Source organism: Meleagris gallopavo, chromosome 20 (genome assembly GCF_000146605.3).
Source record: "Meleagris gallopavo isolate NT-WF06-2002-E0010 breed Aviagen turkey brand Nicholas breeding stock chromosome 20, Turkey_5.1, whole genome shotgun sequence".
NCBI lineage: Eukaryota > Metazoa > Chordata > Aves > Galliformes > Phasianidae > Meleagris > Meleagris gallopavo.
The window spans coordinates 10,221,991-10,232,869 of record NC_015030.2 but is presented as its reverse complement, the minus strand read 5'-3'; the positions used below and the strand labels follow the sequence as shown (position 1 = coordinate 10,232,869).

Here is a 10,879-nt window from a genome sequence, read left to right as displayed (position 1 = left end):
GTAAGGGGGGGTCAGCCGCTGCCTCCACTCCGCTGAGCATTTACCCCGCTGCCGCTCAGCCCTGAGAAACGCAGCCGAGAGGAATCCCACGGCGGCAGCAGACGCTTGCGGAGAACCAGGGCGAATCCGTGGCATCGCGCAGCCGTCAGCCCGGCGCGGCCCCTTGGGCTGCAAACAGAGAAATCCTCCCGGTGTTTTTTGTGTTCGGAGAGGGGAGGAAGGGTGCGCTTTTGGGGAACGCTCTTCTCATTCAGGAAACAAACCCCGGTCCCGATAGGGTCTGGTTGCAGCGTGGTGCTGCGATAAGGAACGAACGCAGCAGAAAAGGAAACTGACAGCGCTGCTTTTGCGTCCCCTTCGGACTCCATCTGCGCCCGACAGAGCACGGCCGAATCCTGGCAGGACCCTGCACAGCTCCTGCAGCGCTGGGAGAGCCCGGGCTGAGGGGTGGGAAACAGCGCAGAGCCAACGGCTGCTTGTGCTGAAGCTCTCCAGCATTTTTTGCAGACATCAGCCAAGCGGCAGCAGCAATGCCATTGGTGGGAAGACAGAGTTATTTGGGGAATGCTGGACTCCGCACTATGAGAACAGCAGGGGAGGAGGTTGGTTTTAATTTTAACAGGCCGTGTTTATTCTTCCCCTCTCACCTTTGGACTGTCTGAAATGCGCAGCCAAGCGCTGGGAGGAGGAGGGGGCTGTGGGCTCTTCCCCCACTGCATGCCCCACATCCCGCTCCCTGCCGTGCTGTACAGCCTCCCACGTGGAGGGCCCGGGGCAGGGATTTCTCACGCAGAGAAAAACCAGACAGATGCAAAGCCTTGAAAATATCCAGCTTTAATCTGTACACTTGCAAAGAAAGACCCGAGAGGAGTGCAGGGGTGAAGGGGGCTCCGGGGCAGGGAGGGTCCTCATGGGGATGGATGTGCCCAACTGACCCCAAGCGCATCAGAGTTGTGCCCTCTGCAGCTGCCCTTGGCATCTTGAGCAGCACACCCAAATATTCCCTGTCTCCATGCCCTATGCAGCACAGTGCCTGAGGGTGCGATGCCGTGGGCCGCTTCAGCCCCATCCAGAAAGAAAAAAGCTTTTCCCTCAAAGGGAAGTAAATAACAATAGAAAAGCTTCCAATTTCTGCAGCTGCAAGAGGGGAAAAACAAAGCTTTTCCAAAGTGCTGCGTGTACTGGAAGTGCCCTCGGCGGTCACCGGGTGCTGCGGGGGTGTCTGCATGTGTGGTGCCAACTGCAGCGGGGCGGACAGGCAGGGACACCCCAGCACACGGTGGTGAGGGGCACCGCTCAGGGCCAGCGGCTCTGCAGAGGGCAGCGGGGCCGGATCAGGGCCTGTGCAGGCGGAGGAGTGCAGCGTGGAGTGCACCGCAGGGGAGGAGCCAGGCGCTGGGTCTGCATCCTGCACCCTGCGTCCTGCTGGGACAGCGGTGGCATCACCGTGACCTCCGGCTGGGCTGACAGCGCGGTTGGGGCACTCGGGCTGATCCTGGCACAGCCCCACAGGGCAACGGGATCTGATCCTGCTGAGAGCCCTGCAGGAACAGAGCCGTGACCCTCTGTTCCATCGTGGGCAGGATTCAGCCGTGCTCCTCCCCGCCAGCCGTGCCCAGGGCAGCCACTCTGTGCCCATTCCCATCAAACGAAGGCGCAGCAGCCGGATCTTTTCTGCTGCGCCTCGATGTAGTCGTGGATCTGGAAGCGGGGCACGTCCGGCAGCTGCATCGCTCTTTGCTTCAGCTCCCTGAGGACAGTGGGGACGTGTCACCGTGTGGGGACACCCTCTGCTCTGCATCCCACCCTGCACTCACCGGGCAATGGCCAGGAAGGCCAGCTCCACGTTCATGCCGGTCTTGGCGCTCGTCTCCATGAAGGGCACCCCATATTCCTGCGAGGGCAGCACAGGCCCATTAGTGGCCAGCCCTAAAACACCACTCTTAACTGCACCCTTCCTGCATCCCCTCCCTGCTCTGTCCCAGTGCCATGCTCCTGTGCCACACAGAGCATGGAGCACAGGAGGTGGCACAACCATGAAGTCCCCAAGCGATGTGCCAGTGCCTGGGGCACCATGGGGTGCAGCAGGGGATGTGGCCAGATTAGGTTCAGGTTCAGCTCACCCTGGCCAGCGAGGCTCCATCCTCTGTCCTCACCATCCTCTCACTGCTCACGTCGGCCTGTGAGAGAGGGACAGCATCACCACTGTGCCCTGTCCAGCATGGGGGGGTGTGGGGGCTTCCAGGAACTCCAGGAGCTGGCTTCAGGGAGCCAGGAACACGCAGTGCCCGGAGGAGAACGCAGAGCTCATTGAGGTTCTGACACCTGGCAGCATCTGGGATAGGGAGCATCCAGTACCCAGGGGGACATCTGGTACCAAGCATCATTCTGAATTCCAGGAGGCAACCAGGGGAAAACTCAGCTCCCAGTTGGGCACTGTGTACTTGGCAGCATTTGAGACCCCAGGAGACAATGTGGGAAACGGTTGGGCATCTGAGATCTGGCGACGTGCATCCGGGATCTAGCTGGACAACCCGTACAGCAGCATCCCAGACTGGGAGCATCCGTACCAGGAACCTCCCACACCCGGCGCTCAGCCCCGTGCTGCCCTCCACTGGCTGCCGGGAACGCGGCCTCCCTCAGCCCTCCAGCACTTTGGGGTCACCTCCGCGCCTGGGAAAGCCCGGCAGGGAACCCCAGGGCCCCGTCCGGCCATGGGGACAGCATGGCAGGGAAGGACGGCGGGAGGTGAGGCAGGACCAGGCCGCTCATGCACCTTATTGCCCAGCAGCATGATGACCACGTCCTTCTGGGCATACTCGTGGATCTCTGTCAGCCAGGCCTGTGGGGACAGCAAGAACTGCGTTGAGGTGGAACCTTCGTGCCACACAGCCCAGATGTCCCCAACCCCAGGGACAGACACTCCTGTGACCTATGACAGGCAGTGGGGACACTCACACGGATGTTGTCGAAGGACATTTTGCTGGTGATGTCGTAGAGCAGGAGTAGGGCTGGAAGGGAAGGGGCAGAGGGCACGGATGCCGCAGGGCAGCACACGTATGGGGCTCAGCCCCCGCCGACCCCAAACCCACCTTGGGCATCCCTGTAGTAGGCGTGGGTCACACTGCGGAACCGCTCCTGTCCTGCTGTGTCCCAGATCTGCTGGGAGACGCCCCAGTGAGGGTGGGAGGGGACATCCCAGGGCTCAGCCCGGTGTGGTCTGGGCAGCACGGCTGGGAATTGCTCATCCACTCCCAAAACTCACCTGCAGCTTCACCTTCACCCCATCCACAGCCACCACCTTGTTCTGCAGGAGAGAAGGACAGGAGTTTGTCAGCACGACGTGCATCCCAGACCTGGAGCTGCCCAGTGCAGGGCTCTGCATTCCCTGCTCAGGGCATGGAGCCGAGCTGCCCAACTTGCTTCAGATCTTGCTCATCTCCCAAGAGCTCCCCGTTCCATTGGTGAGCCAGCTAATGACACAGCAAAGCCCAGGCACACCGACCTGCCTGGCAGCACCTGCCCCACGCCTGCAGCCCTCACCCTGGCTGTGGGAAACCCTGCAGGCTTGGGCAAGTGGGAGGTCTTGCATGAACTGCAAACAAATGTGTATTTATTTGTATGTTTGTTTGCTCTTACGATGGTTGCCCCACGCAAAGCTTTGCTCAGGAAGCACTGTGCCTCAGGGGCTGCTCCCGCTCCAAACCTCGATCCCACCACCCCCAGCACAGGCTGGGCAATGGGTGGGGAAGGCAGCTCTGGGGGTGAAGCAATTGCTGCTGTGAATGCAGAAGCACGGAGACTTCCTTTTAGAGGCCGGTGCGGTGTAAGGGAAAAGGCAACTTGCCCAAAGGGTATTTTCAGAATTTTTTAAAGAATGGCACTTCTAGGGATAAGGATGAGTACAAACAATTTGGTTGCCCAGAACTGTTTGAAGTGGAAATGCAGGCAAGAAGGGGATGACAACAGTTGAGGGACAGCTCAGAAAATGGGATGAGAGAAACTCCAAAAGTGCCTCGGGAGGCTGGAAGCAGCTGATGGGCGGCACACCGCGTTTCCATCCTTTGACAGTGGCTGGGAAGGATGGGCTGTGAGGCAGCCCCACAGCCAACCCCGGTGGCACGGCGTGGCACGGGACTGCTCCCCCCCCCAACCCCGGCTCTCAGCCCGCGTGGTGCGGGCGGCTCTTCCTGCCTGCATGTTATAACGCTGCGTTGTCGGAAGGACGGCTCAGCTGAAGTCAGCAAACAGAACGAGACGGGGGGGGAGGAAGAGGGGGAAGGAGGGGGCGTTGGACGTGATCTGATGTGATCTGATGGCTTCAGCAAGCGGGATCTGCTGAGAACAACTCCTCAACAGGGAATTCCAGCTCACACATCCAGAACTGGGGCAGGCTGCCGTGCTCTCACCCGGAAATCTATGCCCACGGTGGCTATGAACGTCCCGGAGAGAAAGGCTCCGTCTTTGAACTGGAGCAGGAAGCAGGTTTTCCCCACGCCTGAGTCTCCGAGTAACATCACCTGCAAGACGGGCGCAGGGTGAGGTGTAGCAGGGCGGCCCCTCTGCCCCGTCCCTGCGTCCCTCTGTCCCCAGGGCACGTCCTTCTGTAGGACACCCAGAGTGCAGCCCCACAGCGCATCCCGAGGGAGAGGAGCGGACAGTGGAGAGGGGAAGGGATCCGGTGGGGATGCAGCACTGAGAAGTGCCTCCTGCCCATCTCCAGAGCATCTCCAGCCTTGAACTGGCCGTGGGTATGGGGTTACATGGGCACCCCGTGCCGGTGCACTGCTTGGGCAAACCTTGCTGGATTCCCAGGGCCCTGCCTGCCACAGACACCAAAGCAAACAGGGCGCCTTGTCCCCTCCTGCAAAGCAAACAGGCCTCAGCCAGGCACTGCCTTGCTCCATCCGGCACAGCTCTATGCACTGCCCCGATGCTGCGCTCCCCTCTGTGCTCATCCACCGCAGCCCTTTCCCTCACGGCAGTGAGATGCTGTTCCTCTTTCAAAAGGGGACCCCCCCGCCACTCCTCCCCCACCCCGTCCCTGCTCCTTCCCACGTGCAGCGAGATGAAGCAGATGGCCCCAGATCCCCCCCCAGCCTTCATCCCCTCGTTGCCCCCCACCTTTCCGGCCAGTTCATAGTCCTGCAGGGACGCCGGGGGGATCCTGTTGCCCCCCCGCTCCGCTCATGGTGTGTCTGAGCGGAGCTGCAGAGTCCCGGCCCTCCCTCCTCCTCCTCCTCCTCTTCCTCCACCTCGGCAGTGCCTCCCGCCGGGCTGTGCCCCGGCCCTGTTACCGCCCTACGCGGGATGAGGAAGAGGAGGTGCAGCCGGATCCCTGCCCCCAGAGCACAAACTGGGAGAAGGGGCCACTCACCCCCAGCTGAGCAGCATCCAGCCCCACAGGGATGCTGCAGCATCAGTGGGGGCTGCGGCTTGCAGGGTACGGGTTGCCCCTGCTCACCCCGAAGCCCACGCCGAGGATGGGGACACTCCAGCACTGCGGGCCCTCCCTTAGCCCCGAGGCGCAGAGGAAGCCAGCAGCGGCCGTTAGCAGGAAGCCACAGGCTGCGAGGAGGTGCTGCGCCTGCATCTTGCACAAGATGGGTGCTGGAGCTCCTGTCCCCCTGCGGAACCCTCACACAGCCCCCGACATCCTCCACGGACCTTTGGATCACCTTCATCTCACGCACAATCTGGGAAAAGGCCAAGCGTGGGAATAGAAGAAGTCCCGCAGGGGTGGCTGGGGGCACGGCAGGCAGTGCCCATCGAGGTGCCCTCAACCCCTCGGATTGATTTGCCCCAGGACCCCCAGCCCATCTCCACAGCAGTCCTTCCGACCCCATGCTGGGCCGATCCCAGCGCGAATCCGTCGGCCCCGCCGGGTTCAGACACCCCCGTTTCTGCCCACGGAGCCGCGGGCACGGCGCGGGGGGTCCGATGGCAGAGATACGCCCGCAGCGGCGCCGCCTCCTGCCGCAGCCAACCCTTCCTCTGCCCCTCGGGAAACGCCGAGAGATGGAACCTGTATTTCCAGTCCCGTAACTGCTCAGGCCGAGCGGGGGGCACGTAGACGTTCCGCACGCCGTGTTGCTGGGGGGCTGCCCGGAGCTGAGGCACGCGGAGCTGCGCGCAGCTGGGGGGTTCGGCACCGCGCAGGGCTCACCCAGCATCCCCACATCGCCGGCCGCGACCAACAGCGGGCTGTGGATGGGTCTGGATGGGGACAGGGAACGGGACTGCGTGCTGCAGGGCTGGATGGACTCGGGCTCATGGGGGAGCACCGCGTTCCTCTAGAAGCGCTGCTGTGAGCTGAGCTGGCCGCGTGCCGCCGGAGCTGCTGCTCTCTGAGCGTCCCAAGCAAGGAGCGAGAGCCCGGCCGAGCAGCACCGCGTGTGCTGTCGTTTTTCGTGAGACAAATGAGTTGAGGAGGTCGGCTGAGCCCTCTGCCTCTCGGGGGCACCGCCCTGCGTCTATCCCTGCTTCCTTGGCCTGAACAAGGGAGCCAGCCTGCCTCGCCACACCGCCACATGGGGCTGCACGTGAGGTCCTGAACTTGGGTCTCTGTCTCCCAGGACTGGGGCCGTGTGCCAGCCCTGCTGCCAGCCCTGCGGCAGCACTGCAAATAGCTCTGGATGGCGGCTGAGAGCGTTTGCCAGCACTGCTGCCATCTGCCTGAGCTTCCAAGGGCCTGGAGCTGTACACCAGGGCACGGCCGGCTGCTGCGGGACCGCTCCGTGAGCAGCTGCTGGGAGCAATGGGCCCAGTCCCACTGGGAGCAATGGGCACAGCACCACTGGGAGCAATGGGCCCAGTCCCACTGGGAGCAATGGGCACAGCACCACTGAGAGCAACAGGCATGGCACTACGGCATGGCACCACAGCATGAAGACTCCCTCCATGCCCAGCAGCCCCCAGCACAACTCCCAGCAGCACACAGCAGGCTGAGCTCTGCCCACAGTGACACAACCCCTCCCAGTTCTCCATCACTTAGCATCAGCTTAGCATCACTGACCCCAGTGGAGTCATTTCCTGATGATGCACAGTGTTACCCAGCCCTGCACTGAGGGTTTGGTCCTTACCGTAAACCCAATGCCCACGGTGGCAGAGAAGGAGCCTGGAATGAACTTGCCCTGGTCAAACTGGACCAGCAGAGACGTCTTCCCCACACCGCTGTCTCCAACCAGGATGGTCTGCGAGAGATCAACAAAGTGGCATCAGGACATCGGGACCGAGTGTACCCCAGCCCTGGGGTGCGGCACGCGGCCGAGGTGCCGGCTTTGGAGGAGGAAATGGGGAGGGGTTTCGGGGGCTGCAGCAGATGCAGCGGGGGCGGCAGGGAGCAGCCCGGCCCTGGAAGCGCCGCAGAGCCGCCAGCAGCCCCGCCGAGCAGCAGATTGTCCCCACAGGCTGCTTGCTGGGCGCTGCACCGCGGCCAGATGGCTCATCCCGCTGTGCCCCGTCTTTGCCGTCCCCTTCGGTCCACCGCCCGCCTGGGGAGGGACCCCCGGCACTCTGAGTGTCTGCAATGCACGAACTCTGCCCCGGGCTGAGCTCCGGGCTCTGAACATGGGAGAGGAAATCTCGGTCTGCACAGCCCTGCCGAGAAAGGAGGAATCTGGCAGAGCTGGACCGGGTCCAGAATGATTTAATGAAGAGAGCTTCTCCCCTGGCTGCTGCACACAACAGCCGCTGTGTGTTGTTAAAGCGCGGAGCCTTTCTGGGGCAGCTCTGTCCTCACGCTGCATTAACGCTGTGCCACCGCATCGCTCTCATTGGCAGCGCTGCATTTGGAGCAACGTGAGTCCACAGGGCCCCCTCCTGCCCCCCTCCCACCCCTCCCCCCCCGTCCCATCGTGCAAAGCCCCACAGCTCTCCTGCAAGGGGCAGAGCTGTTGTCAGAGGGCTGTGCAGGTGGCAGAGTGGAGCACTGCCGTCACCTCCCGAGCTGCTCTGCATCCCAGACAGCCCCTGCTCCCACCAGCCCTGACCTTTCCCTTCTGTTCAGTGCCTGCCCACATTCCTGCAAATCCCAGGCCTGAGGGAGACCAGCAGTGTGAACACAAACGCCTCCCACCCTTCTCTGCCAGACCTGGGTGTTGCTTGCAAAGCCGTGCATGCAGACATTCCCATCCTTTCAGGAAACCGAGGCACTCTGAGCAATTTCCCAGGGACACGAGGAAAAATAAACACTCTGCTCACAGACTTCTTGCTCAGAAGTGGACTTGGCCCCATCCTTTGGGATGTGGGTGTTCCCATGTCTTCAGCCACGCCTCTGCCATGCTCCAAATGTACCCTCCAGACAAACTGACCCCATAGCCCCACTCCATCCTGGCTCAGCTCCTCATCCCCTCTCTGGATAAGCCCCAGAGGAGCAACATCCCACCCCAGGCTCACTTCCCTCCCCTGGGGGTACTTCCCTGCCCACAGCCTCCCTGCTCCATAGCCCAGGCATCCTGCCCGTGCACAGAGCTGGGAAGCACAAAATCTGCCCTGGAGCAAACAAATGGGAACACATCTGGAGAGTTCACTGCCACAGTGAGCCCAACTGCTGCAGAGCTCCGTATCCCCATTGCCTTGGCAGTGCCTCAGAGCAGTTCTCCTGCACCCAGCACAGACCCAGGCCATTTTTGTTTTCAGCCAAACGATTCTTTGGATCTGAAATAAAATTGGCCATGAAAACCCTCTGGGGACCAAAACCTGTATATAATTCCAGGCTGAGGGAGCTCTCACCATTCCCTGCATGGGCAGAAGGAACTCCAACTCCCATGGCCCCACAGCTGCTCAGCTGCTCCACCATTGTCCTTGCAAGAAACGAGCACAACGTGCCACAGACTGACAGCACTGCCTGTCAGCACTGCCACCCCACGGCTCCCACTGGGGGCTAACGCAGACCTAGACAAACAGCCCTGCTCCAAAATCCCTCTTGGGTTGATGTGGGCTGCAGAGACACGGCAGAGCAGTGGTGAGAGTGAGCCCAAGCAGTGAACGCACAACGAGTTCCTCTGCCTGTGCTGGCAGTGAGCAAAGAAGATATTCTGGGTTAAAGCGCCTGGAGAAGAGAGGTCTTACACGGCTGTCAAGGCAGCTTAGAGAGGAGCAGTTCCAGTGCCAGCGAGTGGTATGAGATTGGGAAGAGCATGCACGTGGCTTCAGATTGCTTTTTCAGTTCAGTTTGGAGCTTAGGCATGCAGTGGCTGGACCTGAGCTCAAACTGTAACAGATGGGAGCACAGCAAGGTGTGACCCAGCCTGCTGAGAGAGCACAGGGAGGGAACAATACTTTCTGTAGCCCATTATCTGCTCTGTATACAGAATGCAGGCAGCTCCTCAGGGCAGCTGGGGTGCTGCCTCAAGCTGTGCTGTGCAGGGAGCTGCACCCCACCTTGCCCAGACGGTGCCGCACCACATCTGTGCCCTCTTTACATGGGCTTGGCTCAGATCCCAGGACCCTCTCCCAACTCCAGCTGAGGCAGCATCTCAATCCTGAGACGTGAGCTGTAGGGCTGCACATCAGACCAAAGCTGGCCTGGAGCATCCAACCCCCTCTAGCACCATGGATCACATCTTGCTCCCCGTTTCTTGTTCCATCTGTGTATACAAGCACCCTATGGAAAGCAGAAGAATTTGGCAATGGATCAAATCACCCGAATGCAGAATCGGTCATTTTGTGAATAGCAAAAGTTTTCTGGAACAGCCTAGAACAAACTTCTGTTACCCCTGTTTTGATTTCTTCCCAGTCTGTTTCCTTCCCAGACCTAGGGTTAGCCACCAACCAGAAATCAGTTAACCTTTGTTTCTAGAATGAGCTCTCCCAGGGCTTTTCAGCACATTTGAAATGTGATTCCTTGGTCAGAAACCATATCTGTTGAGATATTTGCTTCCTCACATCCCAGGAGCAAGAGGATACTTGCTTCTGCATGACAAGCAATCCAGCCAGCAGTGGCAGCAAAATCCCAAGGGAAACGACAGACAGTGTGGAGCTGGATGGTTATTTGCCCAGGCAGCTACCCCGTCTGGAAACTCATTTCCAACAATGTTGATTCTTAACATGCAGCAACTCCAGAGAGTTAAGAGTTTGCAAAGAATCAGAGTTTCTTGAGTCATCCCTGGAGGCATGTCCTATGTTCTCAGTGCACAACAGAACTGAGCGTGGTGGTAATTGATATTTTCCTGCTAATCAACGGCTGGGCACGTTGCCTCGAGTAAAGTAGGATGCGAAATAGGCAGATTTGAGGTGCGAATTCGACTGAGCTCCCCCCTTTCCCCAGCTCCCTGGAAGTGCCCGTGCCTGCACAGTCACACTTGGGGCTGCAGAGAAGCAGTGTGAGGACAGACAGAAGGAGATGCGTGGATCCGGCAGAGATCAGCATCTGCCACATCTCCTGAAGCTGCAGGGCAGTGCCAGCGCAGGGAGCGGATGCTGTGCTCCGGCAAAGCCTTCCGCAGACCCTGAGGCACACCCAGGCTTTGCAGGGACAGCAGCAACTCCAGTCATTCTCCGTGCAACGTGGAGTTACGAAACGATCCCGGGCACTCCGCAGAAAACGATTTTAAAGCAAGAAGGAGAGGAGCGGACATCTCCCAGCACTCTGCTGCTCCGTGGCAGGGAGGTCCCATCTCCTTACCGCGGCCCCGGCAGGGAGCCCCGGGGTGCAGCTCTCTCCGAGCAGCGCACAGCAGCGGGAGCAGCCGGAAGGCGCTGCGGGCTGTGCCGCTGGGCTGGCCCCTTTCCAGCCCTCCCTCTCGTTCCTCTTTGCAAGAACGCTGCCGAGCCTGCAGCCCCTCCCCACCGCCACCCCACGTCGGGACCGAGCCCCCCCGGCGACACGGAGCGGCGGACGGACCTCGCGGGGGAAAGAGGAGCGAGGGGGAGAAGC

At 60.7% G+C, this 10,879-nt stretch overlaps 1 protein-coding gene across 3 annotated transcripts; it reads right to left on the bottom strand.

Annotated features, from left to right (window-relative positions):
* Positions 1-815: 815 nt before the first annotated feature.
* On the bottom strand, positions 816-7,296 carry RAB37 (RAB37, member RAS oncogene family). 3 transcript variants are annotated; one of them, XM_031556363.1, is made up of 9 exons: positions 7,083-7,296; positions 4,410-4,520; positions 3,266-3,307; positions 3,093-3,159; positions 2,959-3,011; positions 2,777-2,842; positions 2,124-2,180; positions 1,818-1,894; positions 816-1,750 (listed from the first exon to the last, which is right to left on the bottom strand). In XM_031556363.1, the coding sequence occupies exons 2-9, from the start codon at positions 4,515-4,517 to the stop codon at positions 1,645-1,647; spliced, it is 576 nt and encodes a 191-aa protein (XP_031412223.1). In that variant the 5' UTR covers positions 4,518-4,520; positions 7,083-7,296; the 3' UTR covers positions 816-1,644. The 3 variants fall into 3 exon arrangements, with proteins under 3 accessions (XP_031412223.1, XP_031412224.1, XP_031412222.1); XM_031556364.1 differs by lacking the exon at positions 7,083-7,296 and adding an exon at positions 5,378-5,439; XM_031556362.1 differs by lacking the exon at positions 7,083-7,296 and adding an exon at positions 5,125-5,284.
* Positions 7,297-10,879: the final 3,583 nt, after the last annotated feature.

Coding starts and splice junctions, on each gene's coding strand:
- RAB37 (XM_031556363.1), bottom strand. CDS start 4,517: ATGTTACTCGGAGACTCAGGCGTGGGGAAAACCTGCTTCCTGCTCCAG. Junction 3,012..3,092: donor CTACTACAGGGATGCCCAAG/GTGGGTTTGGGG, acceptor CTTCCCTTCCAG/CCCTACTCCTGCTCTACGAC. Junction 1,751..1,817: donor GCCTTCCTGGCCATTGCCCG/GTGAGTGCAGGG, acceptor CACTGTCCTCAG/GGAGCTGAAGCAAAGAGCGA.